At 39.2% G+C, this 21,832-nt stretch overlaps 1 protein-coding gene across 5 annotated transcripts in view; it reads right to left on the reverse strand.

Moving 5' to 3' along the window:
- Positions 1–1,574: 1,574 nt before the first annotated feature.
- The window catches only part of gigyf1a (GRB10 interacting GYF protein 1a), a 29,090-nt gene continuing 8,832 nt past the window's right edge, over positions 1,575–21,832 (reverse strand). For 2 of the 5 annotated variants that reach the window (XM_058395272.1, XM_058395273.1), the window contains 25 exons: positions 19,980–20,573; positions 19,710–19,771; positions 18,861–18,990; positions 17,461–17,556; positions 17,104–17,218; positions 16,709–16,817; positions 16,076–16,269; positions 15,720–15,940; positions 15,483–15,603; positions 14,910–15,083; positions 14,274–14,419; positions 13,914–14,073; positions 13,000–13,166; positions 12,061–12,161; positions 11,361–11,461; positions 11,174–11,247; positions 10,948–11,082; positions 10,178–10,363; positions 9,499–9,665; positions 9,232–9,395; positions 8,968–9,128; positions 8,455–8,502; positions 7,327–7,471; positions 3,389–6,823; positions 1,575–3,268 (listed from right to left, as the gene is read on the reverse strand). In XM_058395272.1, the coding sequence (XP_058251255.1) occupies positions 6,756–6,823; positions 7,327–7,471; positions 8,455–8,502; positions 8,968–9,128; positions 9,232–9,395; positions 9,499–9,665; positions 10,178–10,363; positions 10,948–11,082; positions 11,174–11,247; positions 11,361–11,461; positions 12,061–12,161; positions 13,000–13,166; positions 13,914–14,073; positions 14,274–14,419; positions 14,910–15,083; positions 15,483–15,603; positions 15,720–15,940; positions 16,076–16,269; positions 16,709–16,817; positions 17,104–17,218; positions 17,461–17,556; positions 18,861–18,990; positions 19,710–19,744 (3,018 nt within the window). In that variant the 5' untranslated portion in view covers positions 19,745–19,771; positions 19,980–20,573 and the 3' untranslated portion in view covers positions 1,575–3,268; positions 3,389–6,755. Of the gene's footprint in view, positions 3,269–3,388; positions 6,824–7,326; positions 7,472–8,454; positions 8,503–8,967; positions 9,129–9,231; positions 9,396–9,498; positions 9,666–10,177; positions 10,364–10,947; positions 11,083–11,173; positions 11,248–11,360; positions 11,462–12,060; positions 12,162–12,999; positions 13,167–13,913; positions 14,074–14,273; positions 14,420–14,909; positions 15,084–15,482; positions 15,604–15,719; positions 15,941–16,075; positions 16,270–16,708; positions 16,818–17,103; positions 17,219–17,460; positions 17,557–18,860; positions 18,991–19,139; positions 19,280–19,709; positions 19,772–19,979; positions 20,574–21,832 lie in introns of those variants that run through there. The other 3 variants (XM_058395275.1, XM_058395274.1, XM_058395276.1) reach the window with 3 other exon arrangements.

The raw sequence follows: 21,832 nt of genomic DNA on the forward strand, positions 1-21,832 counted from the left end.
CCCAGGAGATCAGCATTTATAGAAATACTCAAAATCAGCCCATCTGACACCCAAAATCATGCCATGGTCAAAATCCACTAGCACTGCCCGACTGGTCCCACCATCTCTCAGGGTAAAAGGTAGGTATTCATCTAGACTCTTCTCTGTTCTGGCACAGAGGTGGTGGAATGAACTTCCCCTAGATGTCCGTACAGCAGAGTCTCTGACTATCTTCAAACGACGTCTTAAGACCTACCTTTTCCTGAAGCACTTAAACTAGCTCTTATTTGTCCCTGTTTTTATGTATTGTTAAATGTTTAAAAAATAAAAAAAACACCAATTTTAGGCTGATGGTATCCTAAGTCTGTAACCTATTGAACCAGTGTTAATGTATACATTAATAAGAGACTTAAAGCACTTTTGTACGTCACTCTGGATAAGAGTGTCTGCCAAATGCCAGAAATGTAAATGTAAATGTAAAATCCCATTTTGTCTGTTACTCTAATGGTTAACGTGAACATTATCATAAGCTCCTGGCCCGTATCTGCACGATTTTATGCTTTGAACTGCTGCCATATGATTGGCTGATTAGATAACTGATAAGAATATATAGGCCATACCACAGGCTACAAACCACTCATCAGATCTAAGGCCATATTGGCCCAGATCTTGTACCCAAATGTCTTCAGTATATAGTAAACAACAAACAAAAGAATTGGCCTTGCCATTCTAATAACCTCAGGGGGGACTGTATCAGAAGAAACTCCATCTGCTTTGACCTTACCAAGAATCAAAATTATATGGATCAATCATCTTAAAGTCACAGGATTGTCAAACAAAAATTTATCATTCCTAAGACTCAAAGTGTGAATAAGCTTCTAGTCACTTTGGTATCCAGGTTCATTCTGATTAACAAATTATTTGGCTTCTGTGTTGCGGTTTGCTGTATATCCTGTTTTCAGTGGTGAGCTATTCAAGGACTTGACAGGTCCATATCTGGTTTGGCTTTAAATCATGTAAATAAGACAAAATTTCATGTGCTTCTTTATTAAGTGTGGTGTGTAGTGAAGTGTCAGGCCAGCGAGGCTTGTTTAATTCATCTATATTTCTGTTGTGAGCAGTGTTTCTGTTAACAACCAGTTCCTGGATACATATCTTGCACTTTCAAGGTAGGTTTGCTGACGTACCATAGACCTTTACACATGAACCTTTTCTACATGGGCTGCCAAATGTGTCCTAGAACTTTCAGTGGGTTGTAAATTATCTACCCAATTTATGGTACGTGTTATTTATAGCTCGTGTGTATCAGCTGCCAGACACACAATTCAGCTCAAAAATGACTAAAAAAATGTAATGAAATTATTTCTTCGAATCTTTTAAAGCCATGTTTGTACAAGTGTACAGGCTTTTGTTATTTTGATTTAAAGATTTCATAATTTTTTTTTTTTTTTTAAGACATTACAACTTTGCACATCAGTGAGTGATTATATATGAAATAATTCATATATCGGCTTATCTATAAAAGATTTTTAACGGGGATATTTTACCAGATTTCTAAACAACTGAAAGAAATGAATTAAGAACACCACATAACATCACCCTCAATGATAATCATTTATTAAGTACTCATTTGCAAACAAAACCCAAACTATTTACACTCTTATTAATCTGCATGTTTTGTTTTTTTTAGTAAGATTTCACCGTTATCTGTATGATTTTAAAAGTTAAGCTACAGGACAAACTTAACAAGCAGAATGGGAAGAAGCAAATGATCGATTGCGTCACCGCCACTACAAGGTACATGCAAATGATGTGACGACAAAAGAGATTCCAACTCAATACTGATGATTTCCCTTCGTACTAAGACTATGGGAGTTGAGAAATATCTGAGAAATTCCAGATGTTCCTGCAGTCATTACTCAAGTGTTCGGTTTGGAGAATAGGGTTTTTTTTGTGTGTCAAATTACGATCAAGCTCATAGCTAGCATGGGTACATGTACCTGCAACTTTTGTCCTTGAAGATAATACGTGATCTTTAATGAACAGGGCCACTCAGGCGCGGTAATCCATCATCCTGTTCTCACCCATCATAATCTCATTAAACTATCTATCTTAATCACCTTCCATAATAAAAGGGCATCATGCACATAAGAACTCCGATCATTTTGATAGCCGTTTTAAAGCAGAACCATTCTGTCAGATGGATCATTACGGCATGTCTCTGTTTAACAGCAATGACATTGTGTTACAGCTGCATGCAACTCAAACACTTGTCAAAAGTTGCCAAATATGGCTCACCAAAGTTAGACAGTAATTTCAGTTAATTCCACTACACAACTACTAATCACTCCAAACTATAGCATATTAAAACATTTTTTCTTTCACCATGTCCTGTAACATAAGTCTGAAACGATTTAGTTAGAATTAGCCTGATTCTATCTAAACTGACAGAATGCCTTTTTATATGTTAAATTTAGGGCTGATGGGATTTTTACATCATTTAACACATCACATCTAATCCTCAACCATAGCTTTGATCAAATTACTTAACGACTCGTTTAGTTCAGGAATAAGACGGGAGAAAAAAATCAGGTTAACTGAACAGGTTACGTTTTTTTTTTCCCCCAAAGTACAGGCTTGTCTGTACAATTAAGGCATGTCCTAAAGGGGGAAAGAAAATCACACGTGACAGAGAAAAGCAGTAATTGCATATACAGTTTACACGGCAGCCAGTAGCCATGGGTATGAAGTCTGTGTTTGAATACAGTTTAATCAAGACAGTAGTTGAAGGAAGAGAAGTTTGCGTTTGATACTGGATGATGGCCATGCTTGCGCGTGTGTGTGTGTGTGTGCTTAGCAGACCTTGAAGTGTGTGTTGGTGTGTGTAAGCCATGTATGCAATAAGGACTTTAACAGTCTGTACAGGTATCAACTGTCACAGTTCCAGAGTTCCAGTATCCCACTCTCCGCTTAGGCATACAAAGATGTTCATCACCTACTGAGGGAGCCAGCAAGTCATAGAGGTACATCACACTCCTATCAGTTCAGTCACTTCACACCACTCAGGATAGGAGGTGATATCTTAAAACAGGTAGCGTTGGTGGTTTTCCTCCATGAGAGAGAGAGAGAGAGAGAGAGAGAGAGAGGGAGAGGGAGAGGGAGAGGGAGAGGGAGAGGGAGAGGGGGAGAGAGAGAGAGAGAGAGAGAGAGAGAGAGAGAGAGAGAGAGAGAGAGAGAGAGAGAGAGAGAGGCCGGCCACTGTCCATGGCAAATGCTCTGGTATACTGGTCTGTAAAAAAAAAAAAAAAATGCAAGACACAGAGACAAGTGTGCATCATGAATACAATGAAACAAGAGACAACGTTTTCTTTACATGACAGAAATGTACGTTTTTCATTAGTGTCATTACCGGGCAGACAGTTCTGCTGCTGCAGTCACAGGCGACTCCACGCTGAAATGAAGCTACAGCTGTGCAGAAGCTCTGTTCATCTCCTCAAATACTTGTCTACTCCTCAATCAATCTGCAGAATCAGCTGAAATAGTCTCTGTTCGTCAGCCAGATACAAGCAGTATATGAATGTTCTTTCCTGCATCTTGAGCGCGTCCTCAGGAAATCTCCAAAAGGCTGAACATGGACTTGAACGTATTCCATAACATTCAAAATGTCTGATGTCTTATTAGCCTACTTCATTGGTGTGTGATCAGGATTATGTTCAGTCCTAAGAATTGCTGAGTTAAGAGGACAACAAAACAAACAAACAAAAAAAAAAACAAAACAAAATCAGCATCACTTATGTACATGGGAACAACATGCCTGGTGAGGTTCTCAACTGGAGGGGCTTTAGCTGGTTTTGAACTGTCCGGCCAGCCATGCTTCAACAGCACCCTCTGTCTTCCTCCATGTGTCCCCGTAGGTTCCTCACAGTTTTGAGTGTGTGAAAAGTGCATAGTGAGAGCATCGAGGCAGTGATCATTCGCTCGTTATCTTCAGAAGGACGACGTCAACTGCTGAGATACTCCCTTCGCCCGCATGGAAACAGAAAGGCTAATTACAGTCCCCAGGCTATGAGGACAGAGGTGAGGTCATCAATGTCCCTCATGTTCTTCTGTACTTCCCAACACGTCACAGACATGTCCATCTTTGTATTTTTCATTAAATGTCTCTAAAGCAAAATCAAAATCTAGAGACCAGTTCTAGATACTCTGGGGAAGAAAACTCTTTAAAGCATCAACAATCGCATTCGTGCATTTCAAAGTACCAAAAAGAAATGGTCTGTGCTGTTTTTGAATTTTTCTTTTTTTCCAGGAACACAAACTTTTTTTTTTTTTTTTTCCTCTGGATGAAAAAGTATTTAAATCCACTGTGAAGAAAAAAAAAAAAAGGCAAAAAGTAAACAAAAACATATTCAACAAATTCAGTAAACAAAATATGGTCAGCTTTGTAATAACTGCTTGTCTCAGCACCCAATCCCCAAAGTCACGAGTATGGAGACGTTCTGTATGCCACACCCATTTCACAACAAGGAGGTGAGGTACGCCGTCATGTGATTACTACAGCACCTCCTCCCCAAATGTTTCTGAATTGAGTGACCCACCCTCCAAAAAAGGGAAACACGCACCCAGAAAAGTCCAAGTGTTTTTCTGTAAACAACCAAAACTCCAGTATGGAATAGATTTTTTTTTTTCTCTCTCATCATCATAGTCATAATGTCTATATGAATAGGATTGTAGAGGCAGTGTCTTCTGGCGGTAGTCGTCTTGATTCTCCATCTGCTTGCTGTAGAGGCTTTTGAAAAAGATGCCTTCTGCTCCATTCCGATGTCCGACTACACTTCCACGTTTGCGTTGAATTTATTTAAAAAAGAAAGAAAGAAAAAATAAATCCGGCTTCACTGTTTTTTGTTTTTTCACCTTTTTTGGAATACATTCAATATTTTTTTTTTTTGTAAAAAGACACAACACACTTCACATGGTGGCAATGGAACTAAAAACTACAGGAAAAACATTTCAAAAATAATAAAAAAAAGAAAAAGAAAAGTAGCAGCCCCAAGTGCTCGTTTTGTAGTCCAAATACTTTTAACTTGTGTGTATATGTGTATATTAGAGATACATATATGCCATAACAGAGTCAACAACAAACAAGTAACATTAGATGAACATTTTGTGCACATTTTTGTGCACTTGCACAGTTTGATGGGATCTATTTAAGCCAGTCAGTCACTTGCTCAGGAGTAAGAGAGTGGACAACAAGGCAATGTGGGCCACATCCCCCCCAAAAAAGTGGACAATCCTGTCAATGGACTATCCCCAGGCTACACTAGAAGAACTACAGAGAATGGTGTGCACAACGCACAAAGCTCTTGGTTTATAAGCACGGGAGTGGGGTCTTTACCGAGACACACTCCCAAAAAATAATGTCTCAATGGCAGCAATGAACTCCAACCACTCGCCCTTTTAAGTTCTTAGGCACATGTGTGGACAGAAACTCATTCACTCGCACTCACACACACACACTCACATACAAACATACACAAATAACCTCAGGACTTGGCCCATAAGCCTACTAGAGGCACTGATACGGGTGGTGGACAGAAGAGGAAAAAACAAAACAAAAAAAAAACACTTGCATGCAGAGCTCTGCTATATCTAAGTATAAAAGAAGCTAAAGCTTTTTTTTCTGGTTGCATCTACAGCTTTCATATCCATCTGGGGATGAGGAAATGACAAAAGAAAAAGGATGGGTTGTGCCATTGCCCTCTGTCCCCCTCAGTCAAATACACAAACATGCTGCAAACATACAACACACGCAAACATACGTTCTCTCTCATACATTTTTCACTCACCAAGTACAAAATTCTAATTTGCTTGGAGGAGGGGGAAAAAAAATATTACAAAATGGCCTCTTTTGTCATTTTATACATCTTGGTAAGCAATGCAAAAAAAAAGAAAAGAAAAAGAACAAAAAGAAAGAAAAAAAAAATTGTGCAGGCCAGTATGCTTTAAACAAAACACACCCACTCACTCAGTCACACACACAAAAATATTATTCTCCATAACATAACATATCCTAACCCATTTTTTGTCATTTTCTTATTTTTTTATACAAGTGCAAATCTTCAAGTTTTATGAGCAAAAATCTTATTATTTTATATAGCTTTTTATAGAAACTTTTTTAATAAAGAACAAAGGAAAAAAAAACAGTGTTTGTCTTCAAAGAGAAAATTCTTTTTCTGATACGGTTCGAACAAACAGGACGGTCCCCCAATATCTCAATCACCTCCATGTCCAGTTTTAGTCATACACACAAAAACACACATTTATATATATTATGTGGGAATATTTTTGAATCCATACCACATATCTATAACATGTAAAACCTTCTTTTAAAAAAGGAAAAAAAAAAGAAAAGAAAAAAAAGAAAGAAAAAAAAAAAAAAAAAAAAAAAAAAAAAAACAACCCACCTATCTATATACCACCTTCATAAAGTGCATTAGTTTGAATAAGGTGCTTATTGTGTAAGTGCCAGAAGTTTAATCACCCCCGAATATCACCCCTTTCCCCCACCACACCACTACAGAGGAGAACTGAAGCTGTAACTTTATACTTCAGCTGCAGTTTCCTCTCAACACACACGCACGCACACACACATACCCACTCTGTTTATCCTGGCTCTTAACCCTCCCTCCCCCCCAATCCCCAGCAGTGCACATTGGACTTGCGGAGTCTGATTAGTTGGACCCGCGGAAAAAAGGCCTCAGGTAGCTATTGCTGTGGACTCAGTAATCCTCCACCATCTCCATCTCACTCAGGCTCATCCGATCCCCTGCACCATGGAATGAGTAACCTAGACGTACACACACACAGAGACAGTCAAATCACTAAGGTTGTTTTTGATTAATACTGTTACCATGAAAATTTAGGCTTAGATCATTATACTATATAAAATTTAAAATCCTAACAATCCTACTGCGAACTGCATTATTTAACAAAAACTGAACTGACATCCAGTCCATGGGTTTAGGCAATAAACATTATGAAGAAACAGTAAATATCCTGCAACAGTTGTATAAGCACCACCAGTTTTATCAAAAATACATCCATTTCATAGTTCTGAAATTGCCCTGCTGTGAACCATTAATCAGTCCCCCTGTACTGCTTCCACCAATAAACAGAATCCAATATAGGACTGATATTTTTTTACAGACAAGCCACAGATAGCAACAGCTGGGCTACAGTCAGTAATCTTATTCCTGCAATACACAACTATAAGATTAGATTCACCTAATAAACTGGCAACTCTGTGTACAACACAGACAGTAAAAAGATAGGAAAAACAGGCAGGTGTACCTAAGATGCTAGGATCAGAGTGCAGCATCATGGGCTGTTTCTTCTTCAGCTTTCCTGCCTGGTCGTAGCCCATCCCTCCCTTCCCAGAATGCACTGCCTGGAACATGGACTGCAAAGCAGCAGGGTTCATACCTCTCATGGAATCCTGGACAGCCAGGAATACAGGGAGAACAGAGATATATATATAAATCACATGATGAGCACAAGAACACAATACACAGTAGTACTTGAGAGCAGATTTTATTTTATTTGTTAATGAAATGTTAAAATGTAAATCATTTTAAAATGAAAAGATAAGTAGGCTACATGGCTGAAATATACTAAAATATATCTAATTTGACCAGAAGGCATTGAGTCTCCTCCACAGTGAACCCTGGTGTGTGTGTCAGCTTGCCAGTGTGTATATATTTGCATACAAATCCAGTCTGTTTTCTGCATACTTTGCAGCAGTTAGTCTGTTTAGTGCCTTCAGCACTTGAGAAAACTCTGAGATGAGGAGACTGCATATGGGCGCTTAAATTAGAAGCAGTAAAATGATATATGAGCTCTATTTTTTGTATACAGCTTGCAAACAAAAATTTTACTCTTGTTGGCAATTTCTCCTTCAGAACCAGTGCCAGAACCAAAAAAGGGTCACAATGCACATTTTTCCCCCTCAGCATCATCGGAACCTTTTTTATGCCACTCAGCTCTTTTACGGACTCTCATACCCATCAGCTAATGGCGGTGCATGAAGCATTAAGTGTGACAGGATGTGGAGTGTCCCTCCCCTTAGATAATCTTTGACAGGAGCAGCATAGTAAAAGCTTGTCTGAGGCTTCCAAACGCAATCTTCTACCCAAGTTCCAATATCACACTACAAGATACTGATAACCATGACAAAAAGGGTCTTTTTCACCTAAAACCGCTTTTCACTTGCACCTTGGGGTCCCCCCATTTACACATGCCTGATTTATTTTTTTTTGGTGAACATACACTGGCCAAAAATCTGCTCTGTAAGATGACTATGACGGAGATTATTAATTAAATGTACAAATTAAACCCACAATCCAATTTACCTTTGTTTAAAACATGCAAGTATGTATACTAAAATGTAAATTTGTTCAGAATACATTTTAATTGTTTTACCTGCAGAGGAAAGCTGTTCATGGTCAGTCCACCCACCTCCTTAGAGAGCTGGCAAAGAGGGAAAACATTAGCAAACAGATGAAATCACACACAGTTTACAAAGCCAAATCAATATATATAAATTATATAGTCTATAAACAATTCCAAAATAAGTGTCACTCTGAAAAATGTTTTGATGAGATTCATTTATTGTTGATGTAAATATGGGGAGTATCTATTGGAGGAAGTGTGTTCATCTCTGCCATATAGTTCTTGAGTATGTAAAAATTATGCATTGATGTTATGTGGCAAGCAAACTCCTTATGAACTTGATTCATCCTTTGTCAATTGTTTATAAATAGATCATACAGCTGTTTGTGTATGTAGGTCATTTCATTCATTTTCACATTTGTTTGAATGGTCCCAATAATTTTGTATTAGACGTTTTAGTCACAATAAATACCATATAGCTAAATAACATAACTGATTAACTGAATAACACCACCGCTTTCTCAGATATAAACCCTCACACACCTGCTGTTGCCTCTGATGGTTGGCTTTCTGTTTGGCACGGCGTTCCAGAAACTGCTTGGCAAACTCTTTGGCTTCCACAGTGTCACCCAGATAGGAGCGGATAAAGTCCAGCACCTCGTACGGCGACTCCACCTCCTTCAGATATGCCACAATAGTGGACACTGGGAGAAAACCACCATGGAAAATACATTAAGCCCACCAAAATGAAATGGGATGGAACGGAAAAATAAGAAAAGTGAAACAAATGAAAAATGGTGCATTTACCATCAATGGAGGAGTTTGAGTTGTTGGCAGAGGTGTTAAGGGCATGCAACATCTGCTCGCACCATGTGGTAAAGCCGTCCTGAGCCTTCATCCCCTGCAAGAGCTTCAGTAAGCGCTCCTCATCCTCTGTCCTTTTGCGGCGATTCATCATCATGTATTGATCACTAAAGAGAAAAAATTGTATTAAAAAAATGGTTTCCACAGGATGATACTATTAAACATGATTCCAGCTCACTGGTGGTAGGGTTGTATGAATGTATGTAGTACCTGAGTGAGGGGCTACTGCGGCTGTTTTTCAGGCCCATGCCACTGCGGAGGGCACTCTGGTTCTTTAGGGCCTCGTCCCAAACCCCCATACTGCCTCCTGAGGGACTGCTGCCGCCAGCTGCCTTCCCATCCATGCCAGCAGAACCCCATAGACCCTCTGTAGCCCACTGTAAAGAACAGCAAGACACAAAAAAATGTAAATGAAATATGTGCATGCCATTTCGTTTTCGTTTTTATATATATATATATATATATATATTATGCTAAGATATACACTACATAGATAGATACTTTATTCATCCCAAAGGGAAATTTACAGCTTCCAGTAGTATCCACAAGCACAGGTAACAGATAAAATAAGAAGGAATATAACAAAAAATACTAAAATACCCGAATTTAAAGGTACAAAATTATAACAAAAAATATAAATAACAAAATATTACACAACTTAACAAAATATAGCAAAAAAATACTAAATACAGAGATTAGAGGAATACAAAATAAGTAATGTGCAAAAAACAAGAGTTTAAAGGTACAAGTAATACGTACACAAGAGAGTTTTAGATATATGCCTCTGACAAAAACAAAAAAAAAACACAAAACAAAACAAAAAAATTTCGAATGTAAATGCATGGGTAGAAAATTTAGATTCATAAAGTATGGGTATGTATTGGCTTACTCTCTGCTGTTGAGCTCTTTGCTGCTGTTTATAGAGTCTCTCAGTGTCCTGTTGAATCTCCAGCGTGTTAATGGACTTGCCCTGCTTCCCTAGTCCAGGCACCGGGCCTGTGCTCCAGCCTGAGCCTGTACCGGAAGCTGCCTGACGTGGAGCCTGCTGCTGCAGTAACTTCATCAGAAGCTCCTGCTGCAGTACAAAGAGGCAGAAAAAAAGAAAAGAAAAATAAGATACTCATACCACTAGCGCAACAGCTTGAAAAGTCATTCAAGGTCACACGCCCAGCAACATGGCGGAAAATTAGAAAGGTCTTGAATTCCTGAAGTGGCATACTGTACGTGTCCAACAATAACAAGCAAGAATCTGCAGCAAACATTGAACCCATTAGTTGTTTTTCTTAGCTTTTAAAGACATTTTAAGTCTTGCCTGTGTCTATTTTTATTCAACAATTCACAATGAAAGTTTTGAAAGCCACTTAAAATATCACTGCCAAAATATAAAATATGTAATATTTGTGCATTACATAAATGTTGTGGCAAATACACATGTACCCGTGACCAAACCCTAACAGACAGGCATTATTAGTTGTCTGACTAATAAAAATAAGTCTAGCCGTAACACATCCTTGGGTGTGTATTGCAAGAGGTGGCATGATTTAGGAAGGAGGTGCTTAAAAAAAAACATCGAGATGAATCCCAAGCACCCTGACTACTGATTTGTTGATATACGACTTGGACCATGTTCCTGCATTAAAGACTGGCAACATGCCTCACCTGTTTACGCCTGAAGAGCTCTTCCTCCTCTCTCCTCTTCTGTTCTTCCTGCTGCTGTCTCCTCTTTTCATCCCTTCTTTTTCTCTCTTCCTCTTCCCGCTTAGCCCTGAGTTCAGCCTCTCTTCTCTCCTGGAGCTGAGCAAGGCACAGCTGCAGTGTTAGTGGAACTGTAACTTAATATCCATGTTAATAATGCTTTTTGGTCTGCAGAGGGCACTGTACTCACCTTCTGAAGCTGTTCAAGAGTTGGACCCTGAGTTGAAGAATTCATTGTTAAGTCCCATAGACTGGCCTCACCACCTAAAACAATGCGAGATCATCAAGAGTGAATTTAAAATATACCACTCTAACGATAATTTGTGCAAAGGACAAATGAGTGTCAAAATCTGTGATACAAAAATGAGTGCGTTTACCTGTCGGCTGTGAGGCTGAGGTATGCATGTCCCACATGGACCCTGTATCTGGCACTGACATTGATCTGTTCATTGAAGGCATCATACCCTGCTCTCCGCACCTACACACACACACACACACACACACACACACACACCAGGACATTTCATTTTAAAAACCTCTGTAACTGTACATATATATCAGTACAGGAGTAACAATAATGACATTGTTTTAGAAGTCACAGGCTAATGGCAGCCAAAAATCTGATTTTACACATTTTAAAGTTTCCTACATTTTCACACACTTGAAAAAAAAAAAACACCACCACTGACTGTTTAAATCATCCCGTCACACCCCAACATATCTTCTAATTTTGGCATCAGACATTTCAAATCAATTGTGTTGTATTGTTTACAGCAACCTGACAGACAGCTTTTCTTTGTGCTTCCTTTTGGTGTGTAGAGATGTTTAAGTGCATGTTTATTACAGAAATTATTTGCATAAAATCTCCAAGACGGAAATCCGACAGGACTGACAAGAACTTTACTCCATGCAAACAAAGATAAAGCTGTTACACTTTGCCCAACAGGCCAGGGACACTGGAATCCTTATGCCTACACACACAAGATAAGCACTACAGAGAGAGCTAAAAACATTAAAACACAATATGGATCAAAACAAACACTTTTATAGCAGAGAGACATTTCTGCCCAAACCCACCTGTTAATGAGTTGGAAAAGCTGATGCTGTTGCAGTTGCTGGTAGAGAGCAGCCGTAGCCAACTCTTGCTGCTTCTTCAGCCTGTCCTGATCCAGATTACACTGATGGTGCACACACACACACACACACAAACACAAGGATTAATATCTGTAGTCTGCAAGGGCAGACAGATTATACACACACACATTATTAGAAATGATTCCAAGAGAAGGTCGATTAAAATTGTATTTAAAACGCAACACTAATTTTATACCACAAAGCTGCAAATTATTAGGTGAGGTGGTGTTGTACAGCAGCTCTATAAACCTGCAATTTCTAATTCCAGCAAAGACGGTAATAATCAATGTGCTTTGTCTAACATGTTACTGTTTTAACCAATTCGCCAGAACTTCAGTAGAAGACGCTTCATATAATTTAAGCCTACTAATTCAAGTGCTAAATGTGTTATTTTGCAAGGAATATATATTTTATATATATATATATATATATAAAAAACTGTTGATATTGTAGATTAAATAGATATTAAGTAGAAGCCAGATTTATCATTTATGGAAGGAAAAGGGAAAGCTTTCAAGATAGAGAGGACAGCTCTCCGATTTCTTAGTAAAATGAGAAGCTGTCGTCTCATTGACCTCAAGAGAGAGAGAAAAAAAAAAAGAGAGGCTGTTGAGGGAAGGGTTGCCCATAAGTAACTTCTCGTGCAAGCAATTAAATAAATAAAGGCAGATAAAAAGTATGATGTGTCTGATGAACAAATTAATAACTGTAATTCCTGTGGTGTTAGAGGAATTAAATTCTCCATGATGTCCGTTTTATTCCTTAAGCAAGTCATGGATAGAATGTAAGTGCAGTAGTCTCTCTTAATAGACGCATGTTCCCTTAGGTAAAACAGAGAGAGCGTTTTTTTTGGTGCTTGTGCACATGACTGTGTGTGCTTACCAGCAGTGGCGGTGGGGAGGGGCCAGGTGCAAAGGGCACCCGCCCCCACATTTTAATAACATCTCCCAGAGGCTGGAAGCCCTCGTCACAGCCGCGCTTCACCAGCAAAGACATGCTGAAGTAGCCTGCCTGGAACCACTCACACATCTCCACTGTGCTAAAGGGGCCTACAGTAAGCCACACAGGACAAGAACACAATATATGTTAAAAAGCTGCTGCTTCCCTCTTCAAATATGAAGTGCCTGCAGAAGTATTTCAAAAGGAGTCATGTGACAAACTAATAACTATTTAAAGGAGTATTAATTGGCACCAACTTCAGGGTTTTCCCCCACAAATTCAATCATTTTTCACATTTTTAATGTTACAGATGCACATTCCTCTGTACTGATAAAACTACCGAAAACCAGTTTACTCAAAACTCACTTAGGACATCTAAGGAAAGTCGAGGTTTTGCCTTTTTTAAATCGTGCGTCATTCACGGTTATAGTGCAGGACTGATGTGATAATGTATAATAAATCCTTAAACAAAACATACGTAACTGGAAATACTTTTTATTGGTTTTACCAGATAATACTTTTTATTAAAGCATTACTAAAGCTGTTCACATGGAGATTTATCTGTCTAAGGAAGACTGATGTATCTCCGTGTGAACAGCTCTGGTAAAACCTTACTAACTGCTGCATTCTAGGACATGACTTTTTTTTTAGCTGTGTATTTTTAATTGTTCATTGTTAGCATTCAATAACTTCCCTTAGACTTTCAGGTGAGTTTCGAATAAATGTGTTTCCTGTTCTTAATTTTGTAGAGGGAACTGGGTCATCGTTCTTGCCAAATGAAAAAAAAAAAAAAATTATGGACATTTGTAAATCCATTTCTGCTCGTTTGGTGTGTGTGTGAATGCACGTGTATCTACCCTGAATCTCTCCCTGTGGGTCTTTGTAGAACCACTTCATGGCAGAGTCATGGGAGAGAGGCAGGGCAGCTGCAGTGTTTCTGCTCTCCTGCAGTGTCTGGGTAAAACACTCTTCCTCCAGAGATGTGTCCTGAAGAGCTGCAACCATTTTCTCTGCCTCCTGTGTGAACACACAATTTTTTTAATGTTGCTAAATTTTCATATATATGCTATGGATATCCAGATATTTGAATATTCATGACCTGCAGTGCTGGCAGTGTTTACAGAGTGAAAGTAGTGATAACCAGAAGGTCGACACTGCTTCTAGTCATGTTGGTTGCAAATTCCCTGTGTAGAACTCTTCTCTATAGGGTATAATACCTGCTGCAGGTGCTTCATGCCCTCGTCATCCTCAGGGTCACCTCCCGGTGGTGGGAGGTCAGTAGCAGCAGAGGAAGAGGAAGGAGGGGATGAAGGCAAGCTGGAGGAGGCACTAGGGCTCAGCTCAGACACAGGCTCTGATAACACTATAGGATATACAGACAGATAGCAACATTTGATCTCTTGTGCAACTTTCAAACCACAAGATATTATCTAACAGCTATATAAGTATATCTTAAGTAACCGCATAGAAAACCATGCAAAATGATTCAGATAACATTTGGGACACACTGCTCTAGTACACAGAGTACCGACATAGCAGAAATGCTGGAAAATGTCAAACTGTTTACAATAACATCTACTGGCATCTTTTTCAAATATAGTGCAAAAGCATACTATAACAATGTAATATGATACAACGATATAATTTCCTATTTTATCATTAGCCAAAGAACTAACAAGGAGCAACCTCACAGCAACGTTTTTTGCAATTACTAAAAATGAATAAATTCCATATCAGGAATCAGCAGCGTTACTGCCTTCATAAATAAATGGGGGAAGTTTATCGATACATTCCTAAGTAATAGTTAATTTTAAGGCTGAAGAAGGATAATTGTGGATCTATGCACTGGTTACCTTCACTTGGCATTTTGCTGGGCATGGCAGGTGCGGGCTGAGAATCCTCCAGACAAATGGGGGCAGCAGCGGGCACGGGCTCGGCCTGAGGAGCAATGAGGGGCATGGTGGAAGGAGAGGAGGGAGGAAGAGGTTTCACCTCCACCTCACACACAGCTGCAGGGTCGGTCTCATCTAACCATGGAAATAAGGAGTCAGGTGAAAAGGTACATATAATAACTGTCAAACAATAATTGAGCCATTTTCATTTTTTTAGACAAAAATCACAATTATACATTATGTGTTTTAGATTATTACAGTACCATTTCGAAAGTACTGGAACAGCAAGGCCAACTATTTATTTATTGCTTTATACAGACATCTGGTTTTGAGATCAAAAGATGAATATGAGAAGATGGATCAGATATTCAGCTTTCATTTCCTGATATTTACAGCAACATGTAATATTACTTAACACTGAAATTCTATCTGTGCGATCTTTTGATCTCAAATGGCTTCAGTGTATAGCAAAAGAAAAACCACTGCCCAATACTTTGAGAAAGGAGTATATATGTAAATAAATTTCCCTCTTACCTCTCTCAGCTTTGTCTCCAGTACTGCTGTCCTTCTTCTCTCCATCTGTACCACACTCGTCCTCGTCTTCTAGACCCTGAAACTCAAACTCCTCTTCTGGAATAGGGTCCTTAGAGCCCTTCTGAATGTGTGTACGTAATGCATGTGTGAAAGACACAGGAAGACAACAGGTAGATAGATAAGAAAAGACAAGTCTTAGCATGTAACATTTGTACAAAACTTTAAGCTCACACACACCTTGATTGGCATGAAAGCTCCAGAAGAGTCGAAGGTTCCCATCTCTCCATCTTCTTCATCAGTGCACCACTCTGGCAGTCCGTCTCTCTCTTCCTCTGCTCCTTCACTTCCTGCTCTCCTCCTTCCTCCCTCACTCCCGCCATCCCGGAAGTCAAAGTCAAACTTTCTTCGCCGAACCTCACCACCATGCTCCCGCCAGCCTGCTGAACGGGGACCACCATCTTTCCAAAACACAATTTAAAAAGTGAAGATAATTGGCTACTTACAGCATCAGACTGCTGACATTAGCTGGGAAGTGTGAAACATTTATTGTGCACTTAACGTTTATGCTTTCATCTGTGTTTGTGTACACGTACCATCTCGGCGTGAGCCAGCCAGTCTCCAGCTGCCTCCAGTGTCTCCACCCTCCTCCAGCTCATGCTCCTCTCGCAGCGTGCGCCAGTTATCACTGTCTGAACGCATGAACTCTTTCCTCCCCCCAGAGCCCACTTCCTCAAAGCCAACACGCAACCCCTCCCTACGCAGAGGCTTCTCAAAGCGTCGCTCACCCCTACACACAGAATGAGAGATTGCAAAACAAATAAAGCTTAGACACCTTGAATGTGGTATGCCGGTTCTAAATTTAGAAAGATATATCAGACACTGAGAATGAAACGCTATTCAGGAGTTTAATTTTAACACAGGAAAAGTACCAGTGAAATGTGTGCTTGCAAGCAAGGATGTATCCCTGCTCAGATTTAGTCATTACTGTGAGGTTTGTTTAAGCAAATATATTATTAAAATGACTGAGCTCTGAAGTTTAGTATTAATTTGTTAATTAATTTGTTAATTTGACTACTTAAAAATAGAGAAATTGCTAGATTGTACTGATTTAGCAAACCCTTGAACTCCCTTTTAAGACCCTAACAGGTAAACAAACATTGTTTGACATTTATTATTCCAAATTATTCCATCTTAGCTCTATATAAAAATGATGAGGATGGTCATACCGGTCATCCCAGCTCTGGCTACGGTGGATCTCTCTGACGCTCCTGCTGAAGCCCACCTCTCCATCCTCAGTACTTCTTTGGTAGAACCCACTTTCTCCACGGCCCCTGCCTACACACACACAGCAATTTTGTACTTCTAAACACATATTAAATCACAGGACAGATAAAGGTATGTCTATTTAATCTAGTATGGCTATTTCATGTTATATGTCTTATTATGGAAACTTTACAAAGTGTACCTACTCTACTTCTATCAAAAAAAAAAAGGCCCAACAGGATCTGTGTTCTTATCTTTATCCTTCTGTGTCTTTGAGCCAAATGTCAGCAACCATGTACCATAAAACTCACACTCTGGTCTGCTAATTAATAATCTGGGTTTTCCCTTGGTCGCTCACCTCGGCCACCTCTCACACTGCCTCTGCCACGGGCCATACTAGCCGGAATGGCCCCACCCCCTTTGCCCATAAGCCTCAGCACTGCCACACTGTTGACAGACATGGAAAAATTCCTCTGCAGGAAAAAATGAGAACTTTTGTTACAAGCAGGAATACAGTGGCTTATTGCAACACAAATCATGAACCTAGGTACAGTAGAAATGGATCCTGTTATATTTTTTTGTTCATGTCTGAATATTTGGATATTTACAGGGAAAGCGATGAGCATGTGGGTTTGGTAAATAAAAACATTATGGTATGATCTTTTAGAGAAAGACACCACTATGAAGGGTGTGTGTGTGTGTAAACGTTTCTAACCTGTTCTTCCTCAGTGAGAGGCACCAGTGCCAGAGGTTGCTGAGGTTCATCCTGCAGAATAGCAGCAAACACCTTATCCTGCATGTCCTCTGGGATCTACAAACACAGAGACAAGACAAAAGAGGCTCATTAATGCAGAAAACTCATTACGTACAACATCGTATATTACTGAACTGCTATGATGCATTTCCAACTGTTCTCAGGTTATTTAGGCACGTTACAGCACATATCTGCAGTGCTGTTTGCTGCTCTCTCTGGAATGTTTAGAATGGTTGAAATGCACAGCTGGGTCAAACCCACATATCGGAACTTGGAGGAAAATTCCAGTTGTTGTTAAAACAGACATGCACATGGAGGTGTCGGGTTGTCACGTAGGTGGGTATGGAATGACCTTTGGGTCTCGTATTTGATATTTACAGCCATTTGTCAGCTTTTGCAGTCCATAACACGTAAACCTAGGCCATATTCACGAGCCTGGCAGATATATTTTTTTAAATTTTGCAGTCCTTTAAATCACACAGACAGAACTAAACAAAAATGATGCAAAGACGGGTGGGGCAATGCTCTGCCACCCTCAAGTTAAGATTTTCCTATAACAGTGTTATACTTCTCACCAAAGCAAACTTATGTCGTTTCAACCACTCATATATATATATATATATATATATATATATATATATATATATATATATATATATATATATATATATATATATATATATATATATATATATATATATATATATATATATATGTATATACACATACATACATATATATACATATATATATATATATACACATATATACATATATATATACACACACCTTGATAAAACAATATATATTTACTTCTTTTATTGCTAGTCTTAGATTACCGTCTGCCATACAAATCACCAAGTTGGTTACTACAAAATCAATAACATATCAGAACGAGAGCATTAATAACCTTTGCCTATCAGCCGGGACAACTGACAGAGCTGCCGTGTCAGAAAATCAATCACTATGACTAATAAGATATGAGAATTCGATAGGGTTGTGGTATAGCGTTAATAGAGTTACTACTTAATTAGACCTTATACAGCTTTCACAGTGTTTGTAAAAGTATTCAAATCTGTAGGGTATTTAGAAATTCAGAGCAGAAAATACTCATACACATTTTCCAGCAAGTAACATTTCCAGTCACATACACAAATGAACATTACAGGGTGAAATTTTTTGTAAGTGAAGCCTCAACTGGATTCAAAAATTCACATCTGCAGAGTCGGTGCTCCCCTGGGATCCTCTACTGAAAATAAATGTTTTCCGCTCGATCTTTCTTCATTTGTCGGCTGCAGTGAAAAGTCTCTGCTGTGAATATAAAGATAAAACAGATTGCAGAATGTTGGCGAGCTACTCACCTTGTTGTCTTTGACATAAAGTGCTAACATCTCCTCTCGGCCATAGCGATATTCGGCCAGCTTGTACTTTGGCATAGCGGGAGAGGGAGGAGGGGAAGTCACACTGCCTCCACTGGAAAGTGCACGAAGCCTAGGGATAAGGTGAAACAACCACAAAGAAGAAAGAAACAAAATAAAGAGTGAGAGAAACTGAAAAGAAAACACACCCCATGCTTTACATCAAAACTCTACATCTTTTCACAAACGTATTAGAGCCAAGTGTGTCTATATATAACTTACACACAAACACATCTTCTCCAAATAGCTTTAGATGAAAAAGAAAAGCTTTATAAAAAAAGCACATAAGCTCTGCAATGCACATGTCAAGCACAGGAATCGTCTTGTGCTGGCCAGTGATCAACTATTCACACAGCAGTTCTTGGCCCATAAGAGATGGCCTACCACCAGAAAAGAGGCCACACCTTACTGTCTAATCTCTGTATAAACATTTACAGAGCGAGAAAGCAAGAAACTGCGGGAGGGAGGAAGGGAGGGAGGAGTATATTTTGAGAGAGAGAGAGAGAGAGAGAGAGAGAGACAGAGAGCGCAAAACAGAAGAAGCGAGTGAGAGTATGAAGGCAACTGGGTGGGCTTGAATCATGCCGAGTGATCAATGACTGTAGTTTAAACATAACTGTAGTGTATGTTTAAGTGTATAGATATTTAACAGACACCGAAAGTGAAAAAGAAAGCAAGCTAATTAAAAAGAAAAAAATACAAATTAACAGATGTAGACATCACAGTATGAGAACTAGGAAGGGGGGGGGGGGGGTAGATGGTAAGCTGTGAACGTTATTTCACAATTTTTACCATTCTGGGCCGAAATTGAGTGTCTCTGCTGTCATATTCCTCCCTTCCTCTTGGAGCTGAATCTATTTCAAACCAGAAAGAAAACAAAACGCAGACACAAGTCAGCAAGGAGACAGGCAAAACTGCACCGTTCTGTGCAAATGGCATAATACTTTCACAAATACATGGCAACGGCACTGACGTTTAATACGGTCATAAATAAGATGGATTGCACAGCGATACACCAAGGATGATTATGAAAGCACAAACATGCTTGCTGAGAGCACTTACCCTGTCCAGGGGAGCGGAGCAGGCAAGACTAGGCTGGACCAGGCTTAGGTGAGAAGGCTGAGTGGTGTATGTGTGTTTGTGCGTGTGTGTGAGACAGCGTGTGGATTGGGGGTATGGGTAAGTTATGTGTAGTTTAAGATTTCCAAAGAATAGAAAAATAGCTGCCTTATACTGGGCGTGTACAGGAGGGGGAAAAAAAGGACAAATCTGTTTGAATTAGATGTGAAAGCTCCTGCTTACAGCCCAAAAACAAATAAAAAAACTTTCAAAAAAAAAAAAAAAAAGTTGAAAAAACAAATGCTGAGAAAAGAAATAAAACACTAACAATAATCGTGTGATAACAGCAATACTCTGATACTGACGATAAAATCCAAGTAGAGCTGCAGAAATCCAACGCTATGAAGAAAAACCAAAATTTGATCAGCTGGCAACACAGCTGTCTAAAGCAGGTGACCGTGACACTCTTCCTCAGGTCTTCCTTTCCTTCTCTTCTCTCCCTCGTTCCTCCTCCTTCTCCTCTCCCTCTGGTTGAAACGCTGTATGACCAGGCCCTGCCAGTCAACCCCTCTCACGCCGCCGACTCTGCTCCCACCTCTGTGTACAGGATAAAAAGAACAGCACAAGAAACTCAAAGATAGATCTCAACAAACTTTAACTTTAATCTAAATCAAGCTTATGTGCTTAAATCCTTTCAACACTTTTTGTGAAAGCCTATTACATTGCTCCATGTTTGTTGACAGTATGGGTTATCACGGTAACCTGGGTGACACTGATCATGCCAGTTTCCTAATTCTTTCCTGCCTGTCTCTTATTTTAAAAGCCACATTTGAGTATAAAATGCTACTCAGAAACTTTCCAGCTAAATGTGGTTTAAATACTAAAACCCATATATAGTTCCTTGAGAAATAGCGTGCTACAGACAATCCTCCATTGAGAAATCTATTCTTAATATCGATATTTAACCTCCTAGTGCTGAAGGGTGTACTTTTCTTTCACAGTTAATGAAGAACCATATTTTATCACTTTTCTCAGAAGACTAGGCTGATCTTTTACTACATTAACAATTACTACTGAATACAAAGTACACACACACACCAACTCACAGTGATTCCAAACCCATGAAACAATCTAACTAGTTCACTAATACCTACCAGCATTTTGAATATAAAACCAGCACAATAATAAGTTTTGGGCAAATTATTCTCCTCGGTTAATCAGAGGAAATATTACACTGTAGTTTGGACTGACTGAATAATTGGGCCTCATTGGGCTCATTTAGTCTACATATGGAAAAGGCTAGGCTATTTTCGAAGCTGGGGGTTGAAACATAAGTCCAGGACAATCAGATCATATGTCTGAACTATCAGGTTTTATTCACCATTACCCACTGGACTGGTGCCTCAGAGGCCTGATGATATGGTGTCACAGGTGTCTTTTCCACCAGTCTATCCACAAGAGAAAAACTACACTCGAGAAGTGTATTAATGTTCCTCACACACCTGTTACTTTTTTTCCCTCTTTTTCTTTCTATCAGCTTATTTAATGCTTTCTATTTCCATTTCCTCACGCTTCCTTTATTCCGCCTCATCCTTTTGTGTCTGCTTTTCTCACATTTTTGCTCTTTCCTTCCTTCCAATTCATCCATCGCTTTCAGCTCCTTAGAAGCAGTTTATTTCCCATGAGGAAATGCATATCTAATTCGATACAAATGGTTCATATATTTCCTGTTGGCATGGCGCAGCTCCAAGGTGTAACGGTGGTTTATTATTCATTCCTGAATCCAGAGATAAAGCACCATAAACCAGATCTATACAAAGCATACTATCAGCAGGGTTAAAGGCGTAGAGTGCACT

This window comes from Hemibagrus wyckioides, linkage group LG07, assembly GCF_019097595.1.
Source record: "Hemibagrus wyckioides isolate EC202008001 linkage group LG07, SWU_Hwy_1.0, whole genome shotgun sequence".
Taxonomy (NCBI): Eukaryota; Metazoa; Chordata; class Actinopteri; order Siluriformes; family Bagridae; genus Hemibagrus; species Hemibagrus wyckioides.